Here is a 19112-nt window from a genome sequence, read left to right as displayed (position 1 = left end):
CTTAACCACTCTTCTATTGTTGGAATGTATATTTGGTTTTTTTTCACTATCATAAATATGTATGGTGCTTTTATCTATGTGTATAAAACTTTTTATCTACCGGTTATTTCTTTTCATCTCCTAGTTATTTTTTTTTTGGGGGGGGATAGCATCCCAGAAATGAGTTAACAAGATTAAGGGACATGAATATTTTTAACCCTGAATTGCTAAATATGATAGTAAAATTCTTTTGGTCTAAACTGTAGTTTACTAAATGTTTTATAAAATGTAAAACTCAGAATCACTGAACTAAAAATAACTTATAGTCTAAATATAGGCCTCTCTGAATATATTTCTCATATTAAAATTGACCTAACAAGTTTAAACTCATTTACACCTTATAGACTGAAATATATAAGCAATATTTACAAGGAGAATGCAATACATCTTAGAGTAAGAGCGGGAGCTTTTTAACACATCTCTAGCAGTAACTGATAGAGTGAGCATTCAAAAATAATGACATAAGAAATCTGATCCACACAACAGACAAGCTTGATATGATAAGACATATATAGACCACTATACCTAGCAGCTTCAAAATCCAGTGTTGTTTGTTTTGAGGTACCAGTGGGGCATTTATACTGGACCAAAAAGATTGATATTATACATGAAACATTTTCTGACTACAATGTAATTATGCTAGACACCATAAAAAGACTGAAATTTAATGAGCTAATAATTTATTTTATGAAATTAGGAAAAGATGACTAAAATAAATCTAAAGAATTAGGAGAAAGGAAATCATTAAAATAATACCAGAAATAATGAAATAGAATACAAATTAGTACAGATCAAAAAAGCTAAACATAAGTTCTTCCAAAACATTGGAAACTCTAATAACCTTATGGCAAGATTTTTCCAAAAAAAGGAAAGAGGAAATAAATGAATAAAGATAGGAATGAAGATGGGATCATAATTTTAGATGCTCTAGAGATATAAAAGATAAATTCTCATGAATTTAGAAAAACATTATTCTAAAAATTTGAAAATATAGATGAAATGGAAAAATTCGTAGGGAATTTTTTTTTATTGAGGTATAGTCGATTCACAATATCGTGTTAGTTTCAGATGTACAGCAAAGCGATTCGATTGTACATATATATATGTACTTTTTCAGGTTCTTCTCCATTAGAGGTTATTACAAGATATTGAATATAGTTCCCTCTGCTATACAGTAAATCCTTGTTGTTTATCTATTTTATATATAGAAGTGAGTATCTGTTAATCCCATACTCCTAATTTATCCCTCCTCTCACTTTGTCTTTGGTAACTATAAGTTTGTTTTCTGTCTGTGAGTCTGTTTTGTAAATAAATTTATTTGTATTACTTTTAAGATTCTACATATAAATGATATCATGTATTTGTCCCTAGAGAATTTTAACTGACAGAAAATAAAGCAAAGAGAAATAAAAACCTGCATATTCCTATATTCTTTCTTACACATACTATCCCAATATATAGTAAATTCAACTTTTTATGAGGCTTACAGAAATTTGATATTAAAATTCAACAATGCCAATACAAGAAAGGATAACTATAGGCCCATCTCATTCATGAACAAAGATACAAAAATCTTAACAAAATATTAGCAAACAAAATTCAGAAATGTATAAAGAGAATAACCCATCATGACCAAGATAGCTTTATCCCAGGAACACGACTGGTTTAATATTAGTAAATTAATGAATATAATTTACCACAATAGCAGCTTAGTGGAAAAATATGATTATCCTAATAGATTCAGAAATATTAACGAAGAAACACTGAAAGAATTCTTTTTACAATCAGAAACAAGAAGATCTTTTATCGGTACCCCTTTCAACACTGTATTAGAAGACCTGCTAGTAGAATAGGCAAGAAAACAATACATGAAGTATAAGAATTGGAAAGGAAGAAAAAAAAATTGTCATCATTGGGAAATGACATGATTGAGAATACAAAAAAACACAAAATAATCAACGTATAAATTATTAAAACTAGGGAGTGTATCAAGGTTGGCTGTTTGTAAAGTCAATATAAAAATCAACTGCTTTTCTAATCACCAGTAACAAACTATAAGAAAATATTTTATTTATTTATTTTTTAACATCTTTATTGCAGTATAATTGCTTTACAATGGTGTGTTAGTTTCTGCTTTATAACAAAGTGAATCAGTTATACATACACATATGTTCCCATAGCTCTTCCCTCTTGCATCTCCCTCCCTCCCACCCTCCCCATCCCACCCCTCTAGGTGGTCACAAAGCACCGAGCTGATCTCCCTGTGCTATGCGGTTGCTTCCCAGTAGCTATGTATTTTACGTTTGGTAGTGTATATATGTCCATGCCACTCTCTCACTTTGTCACAGCTTACCCTTCCCCCTCCCCATATCCTCAAGTCCATTCTCTAGTAGGTCTGTGTCTTTATTCCCGTCTTACCACTAGGTTCTTCATGACCTTTTTTTTTTCCCCTTAGATTCCATATATATGTGGTAGCATACTGTATTTGTTTTTCTTTTTCTGACTTACTTCACTCTGTATGACAGACTCTAACTCCATCCACCTCACTACAAATAACTCAATTTCGTTTCTTTTTATGGCTGAGTAATATTCCATTGTATATATGTGCCACATCTTCTTTATCCATTCATCCGATGATGGACACTTAGGTTGCTTCCATGTCCTGGCTATTGTAAATAGAGCTGCAATGAACATTTTGGTACATGACTCTTTTTGAATTATGGTTTTCTCAGGGTATATGCCCAGTAGTGGGATTGCTGGGTCGTATGGTAGTTCTATTTTTAGTTTTTTAAGGAACCTCCATACCGTTCTCCATAGTGGCTGTATCAATTTACATTCCCACCAACAGTGCAAGAGGGTTCCCTTTTCTCCACACCCTCTCCAGCATTTATTGCTTCTAGATTTTTTGATGATGGCCATTCTGACTGGTGTGAGATGATATCTCATTGTAGTTTTGATTTGCATTTCTCTAATGATTAATGATGTTGAGCATCCTTTCATGTGTTTGTTGGCAATCTGTATATCTTCTTTGGAGAAATGTCTATTTAGGTCTTCCGCCCATTTTTGGATTGGGTTGTTTGTTTTTTTGTTATTGAGCTGCATGAGCTGCTTGTAAATTTTGGAGATTAATCCTTTGTCAGTTGCTTCATTTGCAAATATTTTCTCCCATTCTGAGAGTTGTCTTTTGGTCTTGTTTATGGTTTCCTTTGCTGTGCAAAAGCTTTGACGTTTCATTAGGTCCCATTTGTTTATTTTTGTTTTTATTTCCATTTCTCTAGGAGGTGGGTCAAAAAGGATCTTGCTGTGATTTATGTCAGAGTGTTCTGCCTATGTTTTCCTCTAAGAGTTCGACAGTGTCTGGCCTTACATTTAGGTCTTTAATCCATTTTGAGTTTATTTTTGTGTATGGTGTTAGGGAGTGTTCTAATTTCATACTTTTACATGTACCTGTCCAGTTTTCCCAGTACCACTTATTGAAGAGGCTGTCTTTTCTCCACTGTATATGCTTCCCTCCTTTATCAAAGATAAGGTATAGATCAATGGAACAGGATAGAAAGCCCAGAGAAAATGATATTTTAAAAAACATAATTTATAATAACTTCAAAAAATATAGAGTACCTAAAGAATAAATGTATTTAGAATAAATGTATAACCTAATAAAAGTATACAAGGTCTTTCTGGAGAAAATTATAAAAATTTATTTAAAATATTGAAAAAGATTCAAATAAATGGAAACATGCACCATGCTTATGGACTGGAGGTCTCAATATCAAAGATGTCAATTCTCCTAAAATAGATGTGTAATTCCTCTCAAAATATTCTCTTTTTTTTGGTGGGACTTCACAAGCTGAATATAAAATGCATATGAAAGTGCCATGAGTTATGAACAGCCAAGGGAAATGTGGGAGAACTGGACCTCTCATATATCAAGACATTATAAAGCAATGGCAATTAAGACAGTGTGGTATTGGTGCAGAGATAGGCCAAAGGAAAAGAACGGAGAGCCCAGACATGTAAATATGGATATCTGCTAAATGTCAGAGATGGAATTTTCAGATCAATGTGAGGAGACCAGCTTTTTAATAAACAGTCCTGGGCCAACTGATTTTCTCTATGGAAAAGAATAAAACCAGATCCCCTACTACCATATGCCAAATATAAAAACCAAACCAAATATAAACATTCAATTCAACTGGATTGAAGACCTAAATGTAAAAGGCCAAAATTAACAGAGAATACTCTGAAGGAGAAAGAATATCTTTGTTATTGGCATAGAAAGAATTCCCAAAACAAAAACTAAAAACAATAAAGGAAAAGACTGATCAATTCAATCTTCTGAAAATTAAGTTAACGTTGATCAAAAGACACTGTAAAGAGAATAAAACCGCAAGTCACAGACTGGGAGAAGATGTTTGTTACACACATAAACAATAAAGTGTTACCATGTAGACTGTATAAAGAATGCCTTTGCATCATTAAGAAAACGACCAACACAAAAACCCAGCAGAAAACTGGATAAAAGACTTTAATGGGCAATTCATAAAAGAAATTCCAATTGTCAAAACAAAAATGAAAAGATACTCAATCTCATTAGTAATCAGGAAAATCCAAAGTAAACTATAGTGATAGACTATATACCTATCTAATGGCTACAAATGAAAAGTTTTATGATACCAAGTGTAAGTGAAAAAACAGAGCAATGGAAAGAGAAACAGAACACTCATGCTCTGTTGGTGGGAAAGTACATTGCTACAACACTTTGGAAACCTTTTTTGCATTACTTAATAAAGTAGAACACATGCAAATAATATGGTTTAGCATTTCACTTCTAAGTATATGGAGAAACTCTTAATATATCTTAAGAGATATATACAAGAAATACATTCACAGCATTGCTTGCCGTTGAACAACAAAAAATAATGAGAACTGGAAACTATAATTTCCATCAACAGATGGATAAATTGTTTATTCATTGAATGGAATATCAAGAATAGTAAAAATGAATAAAGTACTGATATACTCAGCATGGATGAATCTCAAAATAATAATGCCAGGTAAAAAAAAAAGTCACAGCCAAAACAGTAGCATGTTTTTTTTTTTGTTTTTTTAACTATATTTTATTTATTTATTTTTTTAACATCTTTATTGGAGTATAATTGCTTTACAATGGTGTGTTAGTTTCTGCTTTATAACAAGTAGCATGTTTTTTAAAAAAAGCAGGTAAAACTAACTAATATGTTTTTACTGATATCTACATAGGTTACCTCACTATATAGAAAAGAAAGGGAACAGCTAACACAAAAGTTAGAATTCTCTTTGGGAGAAGAAAGGGGGGTGCAATCAGTGAGGGTTATACAGGTATTTCTTTTTTTTTTTTTTTGCCTTTATTATGTTGAGGTAGGTTCCCTCTATGCCCACTTTCTGGAGAGTTTTTATCATAAATGGGTGTTGAATTTTGTCAAAAGCTTTCTCTGCATCTATTGAGATGATCATATGGTTTTTATTCTTCAACTTGTTAATATGGTGTATCACATTGATTGATTTGCGTATATTGAAGAATCATTGCATCCCTTGGATAAATCCCACTTGATCATGGTGTATGATCCTTTTAATGTGTTGTTGGATTCTGTTTGCTAGTATTTTGTTGAGGATTTTTGCATGTATATTCATCAATGATATTGGTCTGTAATTTTCTTTTTTTTTGTAGTGTCTTTGTCTGGTTTTGGTATCAGGGTGATGGTGGCCCCATAGAATGAGCTCGGGAGTGTTCCTTCCTCTGCAATTTTTTGGAAGAGTTTGAGAAGGATGGGTGTTAGCTCTTCTCTAAATGTTTGATAGAATTCACCTGTGAAGCCATCTGGTCCTGGACTTTTGTTTGTTGGAAGATTTTTCATCACAGTTTCAATTTCATTACTTGTGATTGGTCTGTTCATATTTTCTATTTCTTCCTGGTTCAGTCTTGGAAGGTTATACCTTTCTAAGAATTTATCCATTTCTTCCAGGTTGTCCATTTTATTGGCATAGAGTTGCTTGTAGTAGTCTCTTAGGATGCTTTGTATTTCTGCGGTGTCTGTTGTAACTTCTCCTCTTACATCTCTAATTTTATTGATTTGAGTCCCCTCCCTGTTTTTCTTGACGAGTCTGGCTAATGGTTTATCAATTTTGTTTATCTTCTCAAAGAACCAGCTTTTAGTTTTATTGATCTTTGCTTCTGTTTCATTTATTTCTGCTCTGATCTTTATGATTTCTTTCCTTCTGCTAACTTTGGGTTTCGTTTGTTCTTCTTTCTCTAGTTCCTTTAGGTGTAAGATTAGATTGTTTATTTCAGATTTTTCTTGTTTCTTGAGGTAGGCTTGTATAGCTATAAACTTCCCTCTTAGAACTGTTTTTGATGCATCCGATAGGTTTTGGATCATTGTGTTTTCATTGTCATTTGTCTCTAGGTATTTTTTGATTTCCTCTTTGATTTCTTCAGTGATCTCTTGGTTATTTAGTAACGTATTGTTTAGCCTCCATGTGTTTGGGTTTTTTACGTTTTTTTCCCTGTAATTCATTTCCAATCTCATAGCATTGTGGTCAGAGAAGATGCTTGATATGATTTCAATTTTCTTAAATTTACTGAGGCTTGATTTGTGACCCAAGATGTGATCTATCCTGGAGAATGTTCTGTGCACACTTGAGAAGGAAGTGTAATCTGCTGTTTTTGGATGGAATGTCCTATAAATATCAATTAAATCGATCTGGTCTATTGTGTCATTTAAAGCTTCTGTTTCCTTATTTATTTTCATTTTGGATGATCTGTCCATTGGTGTAAGTGAGGTGTTAAAGTCCCCCACTATTATTGTGTTATTGTCGATTTCCTCTTTTATAGCTGTTAGCAGTTGCCTTATGTATTGAGGTGCTCCTATGTTGGGTGCATATATATTTATAATTGGTATATCTTCTTCTTGGATTAACCTCTTGATCATTATGTAGTGTCCTTCCTTGTCTCTTGTAACATTCTTTATTTTAAAGTCTATTTTATCTGATATGAGTATTGCTACTCCAGCTTTCTTTTGATTTCCATTTGCATGGAATATCTTTTTCCATCCCCTCACTTTCAGTCTGTATGTGTCCCTAGATCTGAAGTGGGTCTCTTGTAGACAGCATATATATGGTTCTTGTTTTTGTATCCATTCAGCAAGCCTTTGTCTTTTGATTGGAGCATTTAATCCATTCACATTTAAGGTAATTATTGATATGTATGTTCCTATGACCATTTTCTTAATTGCTTTGGGTTTGTTTTTGTAGGTCCTTTTCTTCTCTTGTGTTTCCCACTTAGAGAAGTTCCTTTAGCATTTGTTGTAGAGCTGGTTTGGTGGTGCTGAATTCTCTTAGCTTTTGCTTGTCTGTAAAGCTTTTGATTTCTCCATCGAATCTGAATGAGATTCTTGCAGGTAGAGTAATCCTGGTTGTAGGTTCTTCCCTTTCATCACTTTAAGTATATCATGCCACTCCCTTCTGGCCTGTAGAGTTTCTGCTGAGAAATCAGCTGTTAACCTTATGGGAGTTCCCTTGTATGTTATTTGTCGTTTTTCCCTTGCTGCTTTCAATAATTTTTCTTTGTCTTTAATTTTTGCCAATTTGATTACTATGTGTCTCGGCATGTTTCTCCTTGGGTTTATCCTGTATGGCACTCGCTGCACTTCCTGGACTTGGGTGGCTATTTCCTTTTCCATGTTAGGGAAGTTTTTGACTATAATCTCTTCAAATACTTTCTCGGGTCCTTTCTCTCTCTCGTCTCCTTCTGGGACCCCTATAATGCGAATGTTGTTGTGTTTAATGTTGTCCCAGAGGTCTCAGGCTGTCTTCATTTCTTTTCATTCTTTTTTCTTTATTCTGTTCTGCAGCAGTGAATTCCACCATTCTGTCTTCCAGGTCACTTGTCTGTTCTTCTGCCTCAGTTATTCTGCTATTGATTCCTTCCAGTGTAATTTTCATTTTAATTATTGTATTGTTCATCTCTGTTTGTTTGTACTTTAATTCTTCTAGGTCTTTGTTAAACATTTCTTGCATCTTCTCAATCTTTGCCTCCATTCTTTTTCCGAGGTCCTGGATCATCTTCGCTATCATTATTCTGAATTCTTTTTCTGGAAGGTTGCCTATCTCCACTTCATTTAGTTGTTTTTCTGGGGTTTTATCTTGTTCCTTCATCTGGTACATAGCCCTCTGCCTTTTCATCTTGTCTATCTTTCTGTGAATGTGGTTTTTGTTCCACAGGCTGCAGGATTGTAGTCCCTCTTGCTTCTGCTGTCTGCCCTCCAAACAGGTACTTCTAAGGAATTCATGTTCCACTTCTTAACCTAGGTGTGGGTTGACAGAGAATTGTTTTGTTTTCATCCTTTAAACGACATACGTAATTTTTACAGTCCTCTGTAGGTATAATGGATCTCACCATAAAGAAGTGAGTAGAATAATTTTACCACTGATCGTTGGGAATGAAGTTTCTAATTTACTATATCCCAAGACTTTTAGGCCTGGACTCTCTTCATGGGACCAATTTGGGACCATCAGATACCACATGAGATTAATTACGGTTTCAGCCCCTAGACTTCGGTCTAATGGATTTTGAATGGCAGAACACCATCTGTCTCCAGAGAAAAATGTGGAGAAATTCATTAGATTAAATAGCAAATCAATAGGAAAAATTCACTATGTAATATTAGATCCCTCCCATTTCCCTCCCACCCCCCAACACAGACTCAAGCAGGCACACTCTTTCCCTCACATAAGTTCAAAACAGAAATAAAATGAAGATCCCTTTTTGCCTCTCATTCTAGAAGGCACGACCTCCACATTTCAATCCTACTTTCTTATTAACCTTGAAAATAAGAAATGGACTATCTTTAGGCAGGCAGAATAATATACTTCTTTGCACGAAATCAAAATCTGAGTCACCTAAGGGGCTTATTTTTATATTCCTTAATGGGTGGGGGAGTATTGCCCCATAATTAGCTATGTTCCATCATGAGGCTATGTTAGTAGAAGTGTATTCAAAACAGGGCTTTCTGTAAACAAAAGGAAAAGATGGGTTAATGGGATTACGTAGTTCTGGAAGAAAGGATCTGTTCCTTGGAAACAATTCATGTAGTAGATTTTTACTTGTTAGGTGACTCACAATTTAAAGAGTAAAGCTTTCTTTTTAACCTTCCAGTTTACTTTACTTTCAGCCTCCACATATACCTATGTAGAAGATGAGATCATGTGTTGAGAACTGAAATTTAACTCTGCTTTTATATAACTCATTTTGGAGGTATGATTTAACACTTTGGTATTGTCTTTCCTCGCCAAATTGGGTCACTTCTCAATGGCGAAAGTAATTTGTGTTATTTAACACTCGGTAAAATAACACAGAATTTAGATTGAAAAAAGATATTGTGATTATCTTTTACAAAGGAAGTTTGTGGTTTTATTTAAAATGAGATCCACAGTAAATCTCGCTCCACTCTACGTGCATCTCCCTGGTGATGGTAATCAATCTAACAATATTTTAAAGTATTTAGTATCAACTCCTCAAGCATGGAAATAAATTGTGGGAAATGAGCTGCTGCTTAGGAGCCATAAGCAGGGGAGACCAAGTAGCCACGTGGCTTAGGCCCATAGTTACAAAACGGTTCAACTTTAAAATTTGACATTATGCTTGAGAGAATATATTTACACACATACACATACATGTGCACACACATTTGATTCACAGAGGTGCAACGGCAGGATGGAAAAAATATACTTCTTTAAAAACAAAAAATTTTGTCCCATTACCTAATTTCCTTGCCAGTGTGCTGCATGTTAAAATTTATATAAAATTTAAATTATTCCATGAATAATTTTTGTTGTTAAAAACCATTTGTTCAATGTAAACATTTAAATTACTTCCTTAAAAATGGAAGTGGCCTTTGCTTCTTAACTTCTGGGAGTCTATGCCCATAAAATCTTTTTAATCTGGTCTACACACTGTAAGCTGAGGCACCTGGTGGTCTAGTGGCTAGGATTTGATGCTTTCACACTATAAACTGGTGTTTTTTTTTTCCTTTGGACAAGTCATTTAACATATCTGAGCCTGTTTCTTTAACACAGAAGTAATTACCTGTAAACCTCATGGTTTCTTTTGGGAATCAAATAATGTATTTGAAATCTGTTTGAAAGCCAAAAGTTTAATGATGCTAAGTAACTAGTCCAGCGAAATTTGAGTCCAGTGTTTTTGTTTTGTTTTACTTTTTGTTTTCCAAAGGCAAATTTTTTAAAATTGAAGTATAGCTGATAGAGGGACTTCCCTGGTGGTGCAGTGGTTAAGAATCCGCCTGCCAATGCAGAGGACACAGGTTCAATCCCTGGTCCGGGAAGATCCCACGTGCCGCGGAACAACTGAGCCCGGGCGCCACAACTACTGAGCCTGCACTCTAGAGCCCATGCGCCACAACTACTGAAGCCCGCAGGCCCTAGAGCCCAAGCGCTGCAACTACTGAGCCTGCGTGCTGCAACTACTGAAGCCCACGCACCTAAAGCCTGTGCTCCGCAACAAGAGAAGCCACCACAATGAGAAGCCTGCACACTACAACGAAGAGTAGCCCCTGCTCACTGCAACTAGAGAAAAGCCTGTGTGCAGGAATGAAGACCCAACGCAGCCAAAAATAAATTTTTTAAAAAAAGTATAGTTGATGTACAGTATTACATAAGTTACAGGTGTACAATATAGTGATTCACAATTTTTAAAGGTTATATTCCATTTCTAGTTATTATAAAATATTGGCTATATTCCCTGTGTTGTACAATATACCATTGTAGCTTATTTTATACATAATACTTTGTATCTCTAAATCCTCTACTCCTGTAGTGCCCCTCCCCCCGCTCCCCTCTCCGTACTGGTAACCACTAGTTTGTTCTCTGTATCTGTGAGTCTGCATTTTTTTTTTTTTTGGGTTATATTCACTAGTTTGTTCTATTTTTTTGGTTCCACATAAGTGATATCATATGATATTTGTCTTTCTCTGTCTGACTTATTTCACTTAGCATAATACCCTCCAAGTCCATCCATGTTGCTGCAAATGGCAAAATTCCATTCTTTTTTATGGCTGAGTAGTAGTCCATTGTGTGTGTGTGTGTGTGTGTGTGTGTGTGTGTGTGTGTATCATATCTCCTTTATCCATTCATCTCTTGATGGACTTTTAGGTTGCTTCCGTATCTTGATAATTGTAAAGAATGCTTCTATGAACATTGGGGTGCATGTATCTTTTTGAATTAGTGTTTTTTGTTTTTTTCCAGATAAATACCCAGGAGTGGGGAATTCCCTGGCAGTCCAGTGGTTAGGAATCCATGCTCTTCACTGCCAAGGGCCCAGGTTCAATCCCTGGTTGGGGAACTAAAATCCCATAAACTGCGTGGCACGGCCAAAAAAACAAAAAAAACAAAAAAAAAAACCCAGGAGTGGAATTGCTGGTTCATATGATAGTTCGATTTTTAGCTTTTTGCAAAACCTCCATACTATATTCCACAGTGGCTGCACCAATTTACATTCCCACCAATAGTGTACAAGGGTTCCCTTTTCTCCACATCCTTGGCAACACTTGTTACTTGTGGTAGTTTTAATGATAGCCATTCTGACAGGTGTAAGGTGATATCTCATTGTGGTTTTGATTTGCATTTCTCAGATGATTAGCAATGTTGAGCATCTTTTCATGTGCCTGTTGGCCATCTGCATGCCCTCTTTGGAAAAAAAGTCTATTCAGTTCTTCTGCCCATTTTTAAATCAGGTTGTCTGTTTTTTTAATGTTGAGTTGTATGAGCTATTTATATATGTTGAATATTAACCCCTTATCATTCATATCATTTGCAAATATCTTCTCCCATTCAGTAGGTTGTCTTTTTGCTTTGTTGATGGTTTCCTTTGCTGGGCTAAAGCTTTAAGTTTAACTAGGTCTCACTTGTTTATTTTTGCTTTTATTTTCTTTGCTTTCGGAGCCAGATCCAAAAAAACTGCTACAGTTTATGTCAAAGAGTATTCTGCCTATGTTCTCGTATAGGAATTTTATGATTTCCAGTCTTACACTTAGGTCTTTAATCCATTTTGAGTTTATTTTTGTATATGGTGTTAGAGAATGTTCTAATTTCGTTCTTTTACAAGTAGCTGTCCAGTTTTCCCAGTACCACTTATTGAAGAGACTGTCTTTTCTCCATTGTATATTCTTGCCTCCTTTGTCATAGATTTACAGTAAGTGTGTGGGTTTATTTCTGGGCTCTCTTTTCTGTTCCAATGATCTATGTGTCTGTTTTTGTACCAGTGCCATACTATTTTGAATAGTGTAGCTTTGTAGTATAGTCTGAAGACAGGGAGTGTGATTTCTCCACCTCTGTTCTCTTTTCTAAAGACTGTTTTGGCTATTTGAAGTCTTTTGTGTCTCCATACAAACTTTAAAATTATTTGTTCTAGTTCTGTGAAAAATGCCATTGATATTTTGATAGGGATTACACTGAATCTGCAGCCTGCCTTGGGTAGTATGGTCATTTTAATAATATTAATTATTCCAATCCAAGAACATGGTATAGCTTTCTGTTTGTGTCACCTTCAATTTCTTTCATCAGTGTCTTATAGTTTTCTGAGTACAGATCTTTTACCTCTTAGGTAGGTTTATTCCTAGGTATTTTATTCTTTTTGATGCAATGATAAATGGGATTGTTTCCTTAATTTCTCCAATAGTTTATTGTTAGTGTATAGAAATGCAACATTTCTGTACATTAATTTTGTATCCTGCAACTTTACCAAATTCATTGATGAGCTCTAGTAGTTTTCTGATGGCATCTTTAGGATTTTCTATGTGCAGTAGGACGTCATCTGCAAAGAGTGACAGTTTTACTTCTTCTTTTCCAATCTGGATGACTTTTCTTTCTTTTTCTTCTCTGATTTTGTAGCTAGGACTTCCAGTACAATATTGAATAAAAGTGGTGAGAGTGGGCATCCTTGTCTTGTTCCTGATCTTACAGGAACTGCTTTCAGCTTTTCACCACTGAGGATGATGTTAGCTATGGGTTTGTCATATATGGCCTTTATTATGTTGAGGTATGTTTTCTCTATGCCCACTTTCCTGAGAGGTTTTTTTTTTATCATAAATGGATGTTGAATTTTGTCAAAAGCTTTTTCTATATCTATTGAGATGTTCATACAGTTTTTAATTCTTCAATTTGTTAATGTGGTATATCACATTGATTGATTTGTGAATATTAAAAAATTCTTGCATCCCTGGGATAAATCCCACTTGATCATTGTGTATGATTCTTTTAATCTATTGTTGGATTCGGTTTGCTAGTATTTTGTTGAGGATTTTTGTATCTATGTTCATCAGTTGATATGGGCCTGCAATTTTCTTTTTTTGTGATATCTTTGTCCGCTTTTGGTATCAGGGTGATGCTGGCCTCACAGAATAAGTTCAAGAGTGTTCCTTCCTCTACAACTTTTTGGAATAGTTTGAGAAGGACAGATGTTAACTCTTCTCTGAATGTTTGGTAGAATCCACCTGTGAAGCAACCTGGTCCTGGACTTTTGTTTGTTGGGAGTTTTAAAATTACTGATTCAATTTCTGTACTGGTAATTGGTCTGTTCTTATTTTCTATTTCCTTTTGGTTCAGTCTTGGGAGATTTGTATCTTTCTAAGAATTTGTCCATTTCTTCTAGGTTGTCCATTTTATTGACATATAGTTGTTCTTAGCAGTCTCTTATGATCCTTGGTATTTCTGTGGTGTCGGTTGTAACTTCTCCTTTTTCATTTCTGATTTTGTTGATTTGGGCCCTCCCTCTTTTTTTCTAGATGAATCTGGTTAAAGGTTTATCAATTTTGTTATCTTTTCAAAGAAACAGCTTTTAGTTCCATTGATCTTTTCTGTATTTGTCCCTATTTCATGTATTTCTGCTCTGATCTTTATGATTTCTTTCCTTCTATTAATTTTGGGTTTTGTTTGTTCTTCTTTCTCTAGTTGCTTTAGGTGTAAGGTTAGGTTGTTTATTTAACATTTTTCTCCTTTCCTGAGGTAGGCTTGTATCACTATAAACTTCCCTCTTAGAACTATTTTTGCTGCATCCCCTAGGTTTTAGATTGTCATGTGTTTGTTTTCATTTGTCTCCTCTTTGATTTCTTCAGTGATCCCTTGGTTGTTTAGTAGCATATTGTTTAGCTTCCAAATGTTTGTGTTTTTGTAATTTTTTTCTTGTAGTTGATTTCTAGTCTCATAGCATTGTGGTCAGAAAAGATGCTTGATGTGATTTCAATTTTCTTAAATTTACTGAGGCTTGTTTTGTGGCCTAGCATGTGATCTATCCTGGTGAATGTTCCATGTGCACTTGAAAAGAATGTGTATTCTGCTGCTTTCAGATGCAATGCTCTCCCTATATATAACAATTAAGTCCATCTGGTCTGATGTGTCGTTTAAGGCCAGGGTTTCCTTATTGATTTTCCATCTGGATGATCTGTCCATTGATGTAAGTGGTGTGTTAAAGCCCCCTACTATTATTGTGTTACTGCCAATTTCTCCTTTTAGGTCCATTAATATTTGCCTTATATATTTAGGTGCTCCTATGTTAGGCGCATATATATTTACAATTGTTATATCTTATTCTTGATTGATCACTTGATAATCATGTAGTGCCCTTCTTTGTCTCTTTTAGCAGTCTTTGTTTTAAAGTTTATTTTGTCTGATATAAGTATTGCTACTCCACCTTTCTTTTGATTTCCATTTGCACAGAATACCTTTCTCCATTCCCTCACCTTCAGTCTGTGTGTGTCTTTAGAATCAAATTGAGTCTCTTGTAGGCAGCATATATACAGGTCTTTTTTGGTATTCATTTAGCCACTCTATGTCTTTTGATTGGAGCATATAATCCATTTACATTTAAGATAATTATTGATATGTATCTTCTTACTGTTATTTGGTTAATTGTTTTGGGGTTGTTTTGTAGGTCTTTTTTTCCCTTCTTTTGTTCTCTTCTCTTGTGATGATGACTATCTTTAGTATTATGTTTGGATTCATTTTTCTTTTTTTGTGTGTATATCTATTATAGATTTTTGATTTGTGGTTACCATGTGGTTTTTATATAGCTATTGATCTATCTATCTATCTATCCATCTATCTACCTATGGTTGTTTTAAGTTGCTGGTCTCTTAATTAAAATGCATTTTAACAACCCTGCATTTGTACTCTCCTCCCCTCATAATTAATGTTTTTGATATCACATTTTACATCTAATTGTTTTGTGTATCCCTTAACTGCTTATTGTGGATATAGATGATTTTACTACTTTTGTCTTTTAACCTTCCTACTAGCTTTGTGTGTGGATGATTTCTTACCTTTACTGTGTGTTTGCTGTTACTGGTGAGCTTTTTCATTTCGTAATTTTCATGTTTCTAGTTGTGGCCTTTTCTTTTTCACTTAGAGAAGTTCCTTCAACATTTTTTGTAAAGCTGGCTTGGTGGTGCTGAACTCTCTTAGCTTTTGTCTGTAAAGCTTTCGATCTCTCCCTCCAATCTGAATGAGAGACTTGCTGGGTAGAATATTCTTGGTTTTAGGTTTTTCCCTTTCATCACTGTAGATATATCATGCCACTCCTTTATGGTCTGCAGAGTTTCTATTGAAAAGTCAGCTGAAAGCCATATGGGAGTTCCCTTGTATGCTGTTGCTCTTCCCTTGCTGTTTGTAATATTCTCTCTTTATCTTTAATTTTTCTCATTTTAATTACAATATGTCTTGGTTTGTTCCTCTTTGGGTTAATCCTGTATGGGACTCTCTGTACTTCCTGGACTTGGGTGACTGTTCCCTTTCCCAGGTTAGGGAAGTTTTCAGCTATTATTTCTTCAAATATGTTCTCAGCCACTTTCTCTCTCTTCTCCTAATGGGACCCTTATAATGTGAATATTAGTGTGCTTGATGTTGTCCCAGAGGCCTCTTAAACTGTCATTTCTTTTCATTCAAAAAGAGTCCATTGCTGATGAACCACTGCAGATGCTTAAGGTGTCAGTCAAGAAAAGGAACTGAGTTAAATGTCTTTGAATCTTTTTTTAATTAAAAAAAGTTAAACTTTTAATTTTGAAATAATTTCAGACATGTAAAAATAATAGAAAGAATTCCCATAGACCCTTCAATCAGATTCCCCAAATGGTAATGTCTTACTTAACTCCAGTCTAATTATCAAGACCAGGATATTAACACTGATGTAGTATTATTATGTAATTTATACACCTTATTCAAATTTTGCCAATTTTCCCCCTAATGTCCAGAATCCAATCCAGGATCACATGATACATTTAAGTGTCTATTATTTGTCCGCAGTTTTCTTTAAACATCCGGTTTTATTTCATCTTTCTTGAGATTTTTAAAGGGTACTGGGCAGGTATTGTATAGACTGTCTTCCAGTTTAACTTTTTCTGTTTTTCCCTCATGACTTAATTCAGGTTATGCACTTTTTTCAAGAATACCACAGAATTGGTTTCTGTGTCCTTCTCAGTACTAAATGTTTTCACTTTAAATTTAATTGCTTCTGGTGCTTTTTGTTGCCTCATTAAGATCCTATTCTTCAGGATGCCAAAAGGTGTTCAGCTCATAGAATCCACAGAAAAAGAGGCAGGGGAAAGATTTATGAGATCCTCTATTTAGGCTGTAAGTTCCATCACTGTAAAGCTTTCAGAACCACGTCATTTTTTAGCTCCAAATCTTAGCAGAGGGCCTGACATATGGTGTTTAGGGTTTGCTGAAGGAATGAATCACATTTCATTTCATTACCCCCAGACATTCAAAAGAGAATATGAAAGAGGTGTAAAATCAGGATTTCCAGATTCATGTATTTGGGCTGCTGGGATGATGAAATTACCAGAATAAGGAATATGCAAATCCCCACTGTACCTACTTCACAAACAAGGAGGCCTACTCCCTACCATTACCTCATTTTTACCATTTTTCTTCCACAAAAGGAAAAACATACCTGATTGTCCACTGGAAAAAAACAAAGGCACTGTGTGGCATGAGATTTGGCAATCGGAAGTAGCTTTCTGGAATAACAAGCAGTAGTTGTTTCACAGGTTTGTGCTAATGCATTACAATGGAAACCAAATACTGTTTCTTACCACTGACAAATTACTGTAAGATGCTTAGTCAATAATAAAAATGCAGTACTAGTTGGCACTATTCAAGAAAAATACCAACTCGCTATATATATACAAATTATGAAAAAGCTTTTTGCTCAGCAGAGATTTAAAACACAGTATTATGCCACAATATTTATTAAGAGTTTAACCCAGGTGGACAATATGTCTAAAAGGGTTAAGATTTAGTACCTGCCCTTAAGAAGCTTATGATCCTGTATATGTTTGTGCATATGCAGGTGCACAGACATAGAAATCAAATGCTGAATGCAATTAGACCTAGATGGAGGCACAGGTTTATGAGTTTATGCTGCCAGAACACAGAGGAAAGGGCACTTAATTCTGTTTTGGGAAAGGAGTAACATTTGAAAGCATTTTTTGGATGGGTATTTCAGACTAAGAGAACACCATGAACAGGAGGTGAAACAAATGCATTTAGTATAATCCTATGCTATCATTAAAAATGACGTTTAGGTAATGAATCCAGAAAACATATCAAAGTCAGGTGTTAGAAAATGCATCTGCTGATATGACTCTGATCAGTAAAATTGGACTTTTTCAAAACAAATTTTACCTTCTCACACATGAAACTAAATGCACACTAAATTGACAGAACACCTATCAGACCAGAAACCAGATACCTAATCATCATGCACCATCCAGAAATGCAGCTTCCCTAGAAAATTCAAAATAGGGATGAGGTTTAGATTCACTGATATTTTGGACTTCCCTGGTGGCGCAGTGGTTAAGAATCCGCCTGCCAATGCAGGAGACACGGGTTCGATCCCTGGTCCAAGATCCCACATTCCGCGGAGCAACGAAGCCCGTGCACCACAACTACTGAGCCTGTGCTCTAGAGCCCACGAGCCACAACTACTGATCCTGCGTGCCACAGCTACTGAAGCCGACACGCCTAGAACCCGAGCTCTGCAACAAGAGAAGCCACCGCAATGAGAAACCGCACACCACAACGAAGAGTAGCCCCTGCTCGCCGCAACTAGAGAAAGCCCGTGCACAGCAACGAAGACCCATTGCAGCCAAAAATAAATAAAATAAATTTATTTCAAAAATGTATATAAAAAAAGGATTCATTGATATTTCATGCAAGTCCATCGAGATTTATTTATCCATGAATCCTTACTACACTTGGAAAAGGCAGGCAAGTGCGTCCCCCATGACCGCCTTTCCTGAGTTTCAATCCAAACAGCCAAACACACCCTGAAGAAAAGCAGATATTTAGCCAGACTGGTCTTAACTGAAGCCAGCAGAATATCTTGCTCAAAATGGGGGTTCACAGTGGGTGTTGAGATATAAGAGCCTAATTAGGTAATTTTCCAAATTTCCATCCATTCTCTTCAACAGGACTTGTCAACAGAATCTTCACACTTCAAACACCCCTACTCTTTTTGAAGGGTACTCAATTTCAGACTCCAGTGCATGCCTTCCTATTCTGGAAGAATTGCACCTGTGATAACCTGGTTCTTCCACCATCTCAGCCTCAGTCACCGTGGAAGAGGAGAAGAATCTGAACTTTGATTCAAAAGCAGGATTTCTACGTGGGTCTACCTACAGGGAGAAAATGAAGGAAACCACGTGGACACACAGACAAAGTCTTATGATGGAGACACTTTGCATTCACTAATAAATTAGCATCCTGTTTTTACATGTCAAAAAAATGACATTTAACATCTCTCCCTATGATAGTAGCCTGCGTCACTGGTACCTCCCTCTTCTGTTTGTTGAAAAGTGCAACACCTTTGGCGAGTGGCTGTGGCTTGGAGGAAGAAGTTTCAGGGGCTGATAGAAGTTATATTCTAGGAAGTGCTTATTTTCTTGTAGCACCATCCAGTTGCTGCATTTGAAGAACGCTCTACTTGGTATTTGCCCTGTTATTTAATCTAAAGTCAGAGGGTCTGG

At 35.4% G+C, this 19112-nt stretch overlaps 1 protein-coding gene across 12 annotated transcripts in view; it reads right to left on the bottom strand.

Annotated features, from left to right (window-relative positions):
* The window catches only part of BMAL2 (basic helix-loop-helix ARNT like 2), a 98051-nt gene that overhangs the window by 57293 nt on the left and 21646 nt on the right, over positions 1-19112 (bottom strand). Inside the window, exon 2 of one of the 12 annotated variants that reach the window (XM_082352170.1) lies at positions 143-8381. The exons of the other annotated variants lie outside the window; for them this stretch is intronic. Coding sequence (XP_082208296.1) covers positions 5709-7298 — 1590 coding nt within the window. The 5' untranslated portion in view covers positions 7299-8381 and the 3' untranslated portion in view covers positions 143-5708. Of the gene's footprint in view, positions 1-142; positions 8382-19112 lie in introns of those variants that run through there. 12 annotated transcript variants of the gene reach the window in all.

The sequence above is a fragment of the Balaenoptera borealis genome (assembly GCF_965194805.1).
Source record: "Balaenoptera borealis genome assembly, chromosome: 13".
Classification (NCBI taxonomy): Eukaryota; Metazoa; Chordata; class Mammalia; order Artiodactyla; family Balaenopteridae; genus Balaenoptera; species Balaenoptera borealis.
This window is presented reverse-complemented; position numbering and strand designations above follow the sequence as displayed.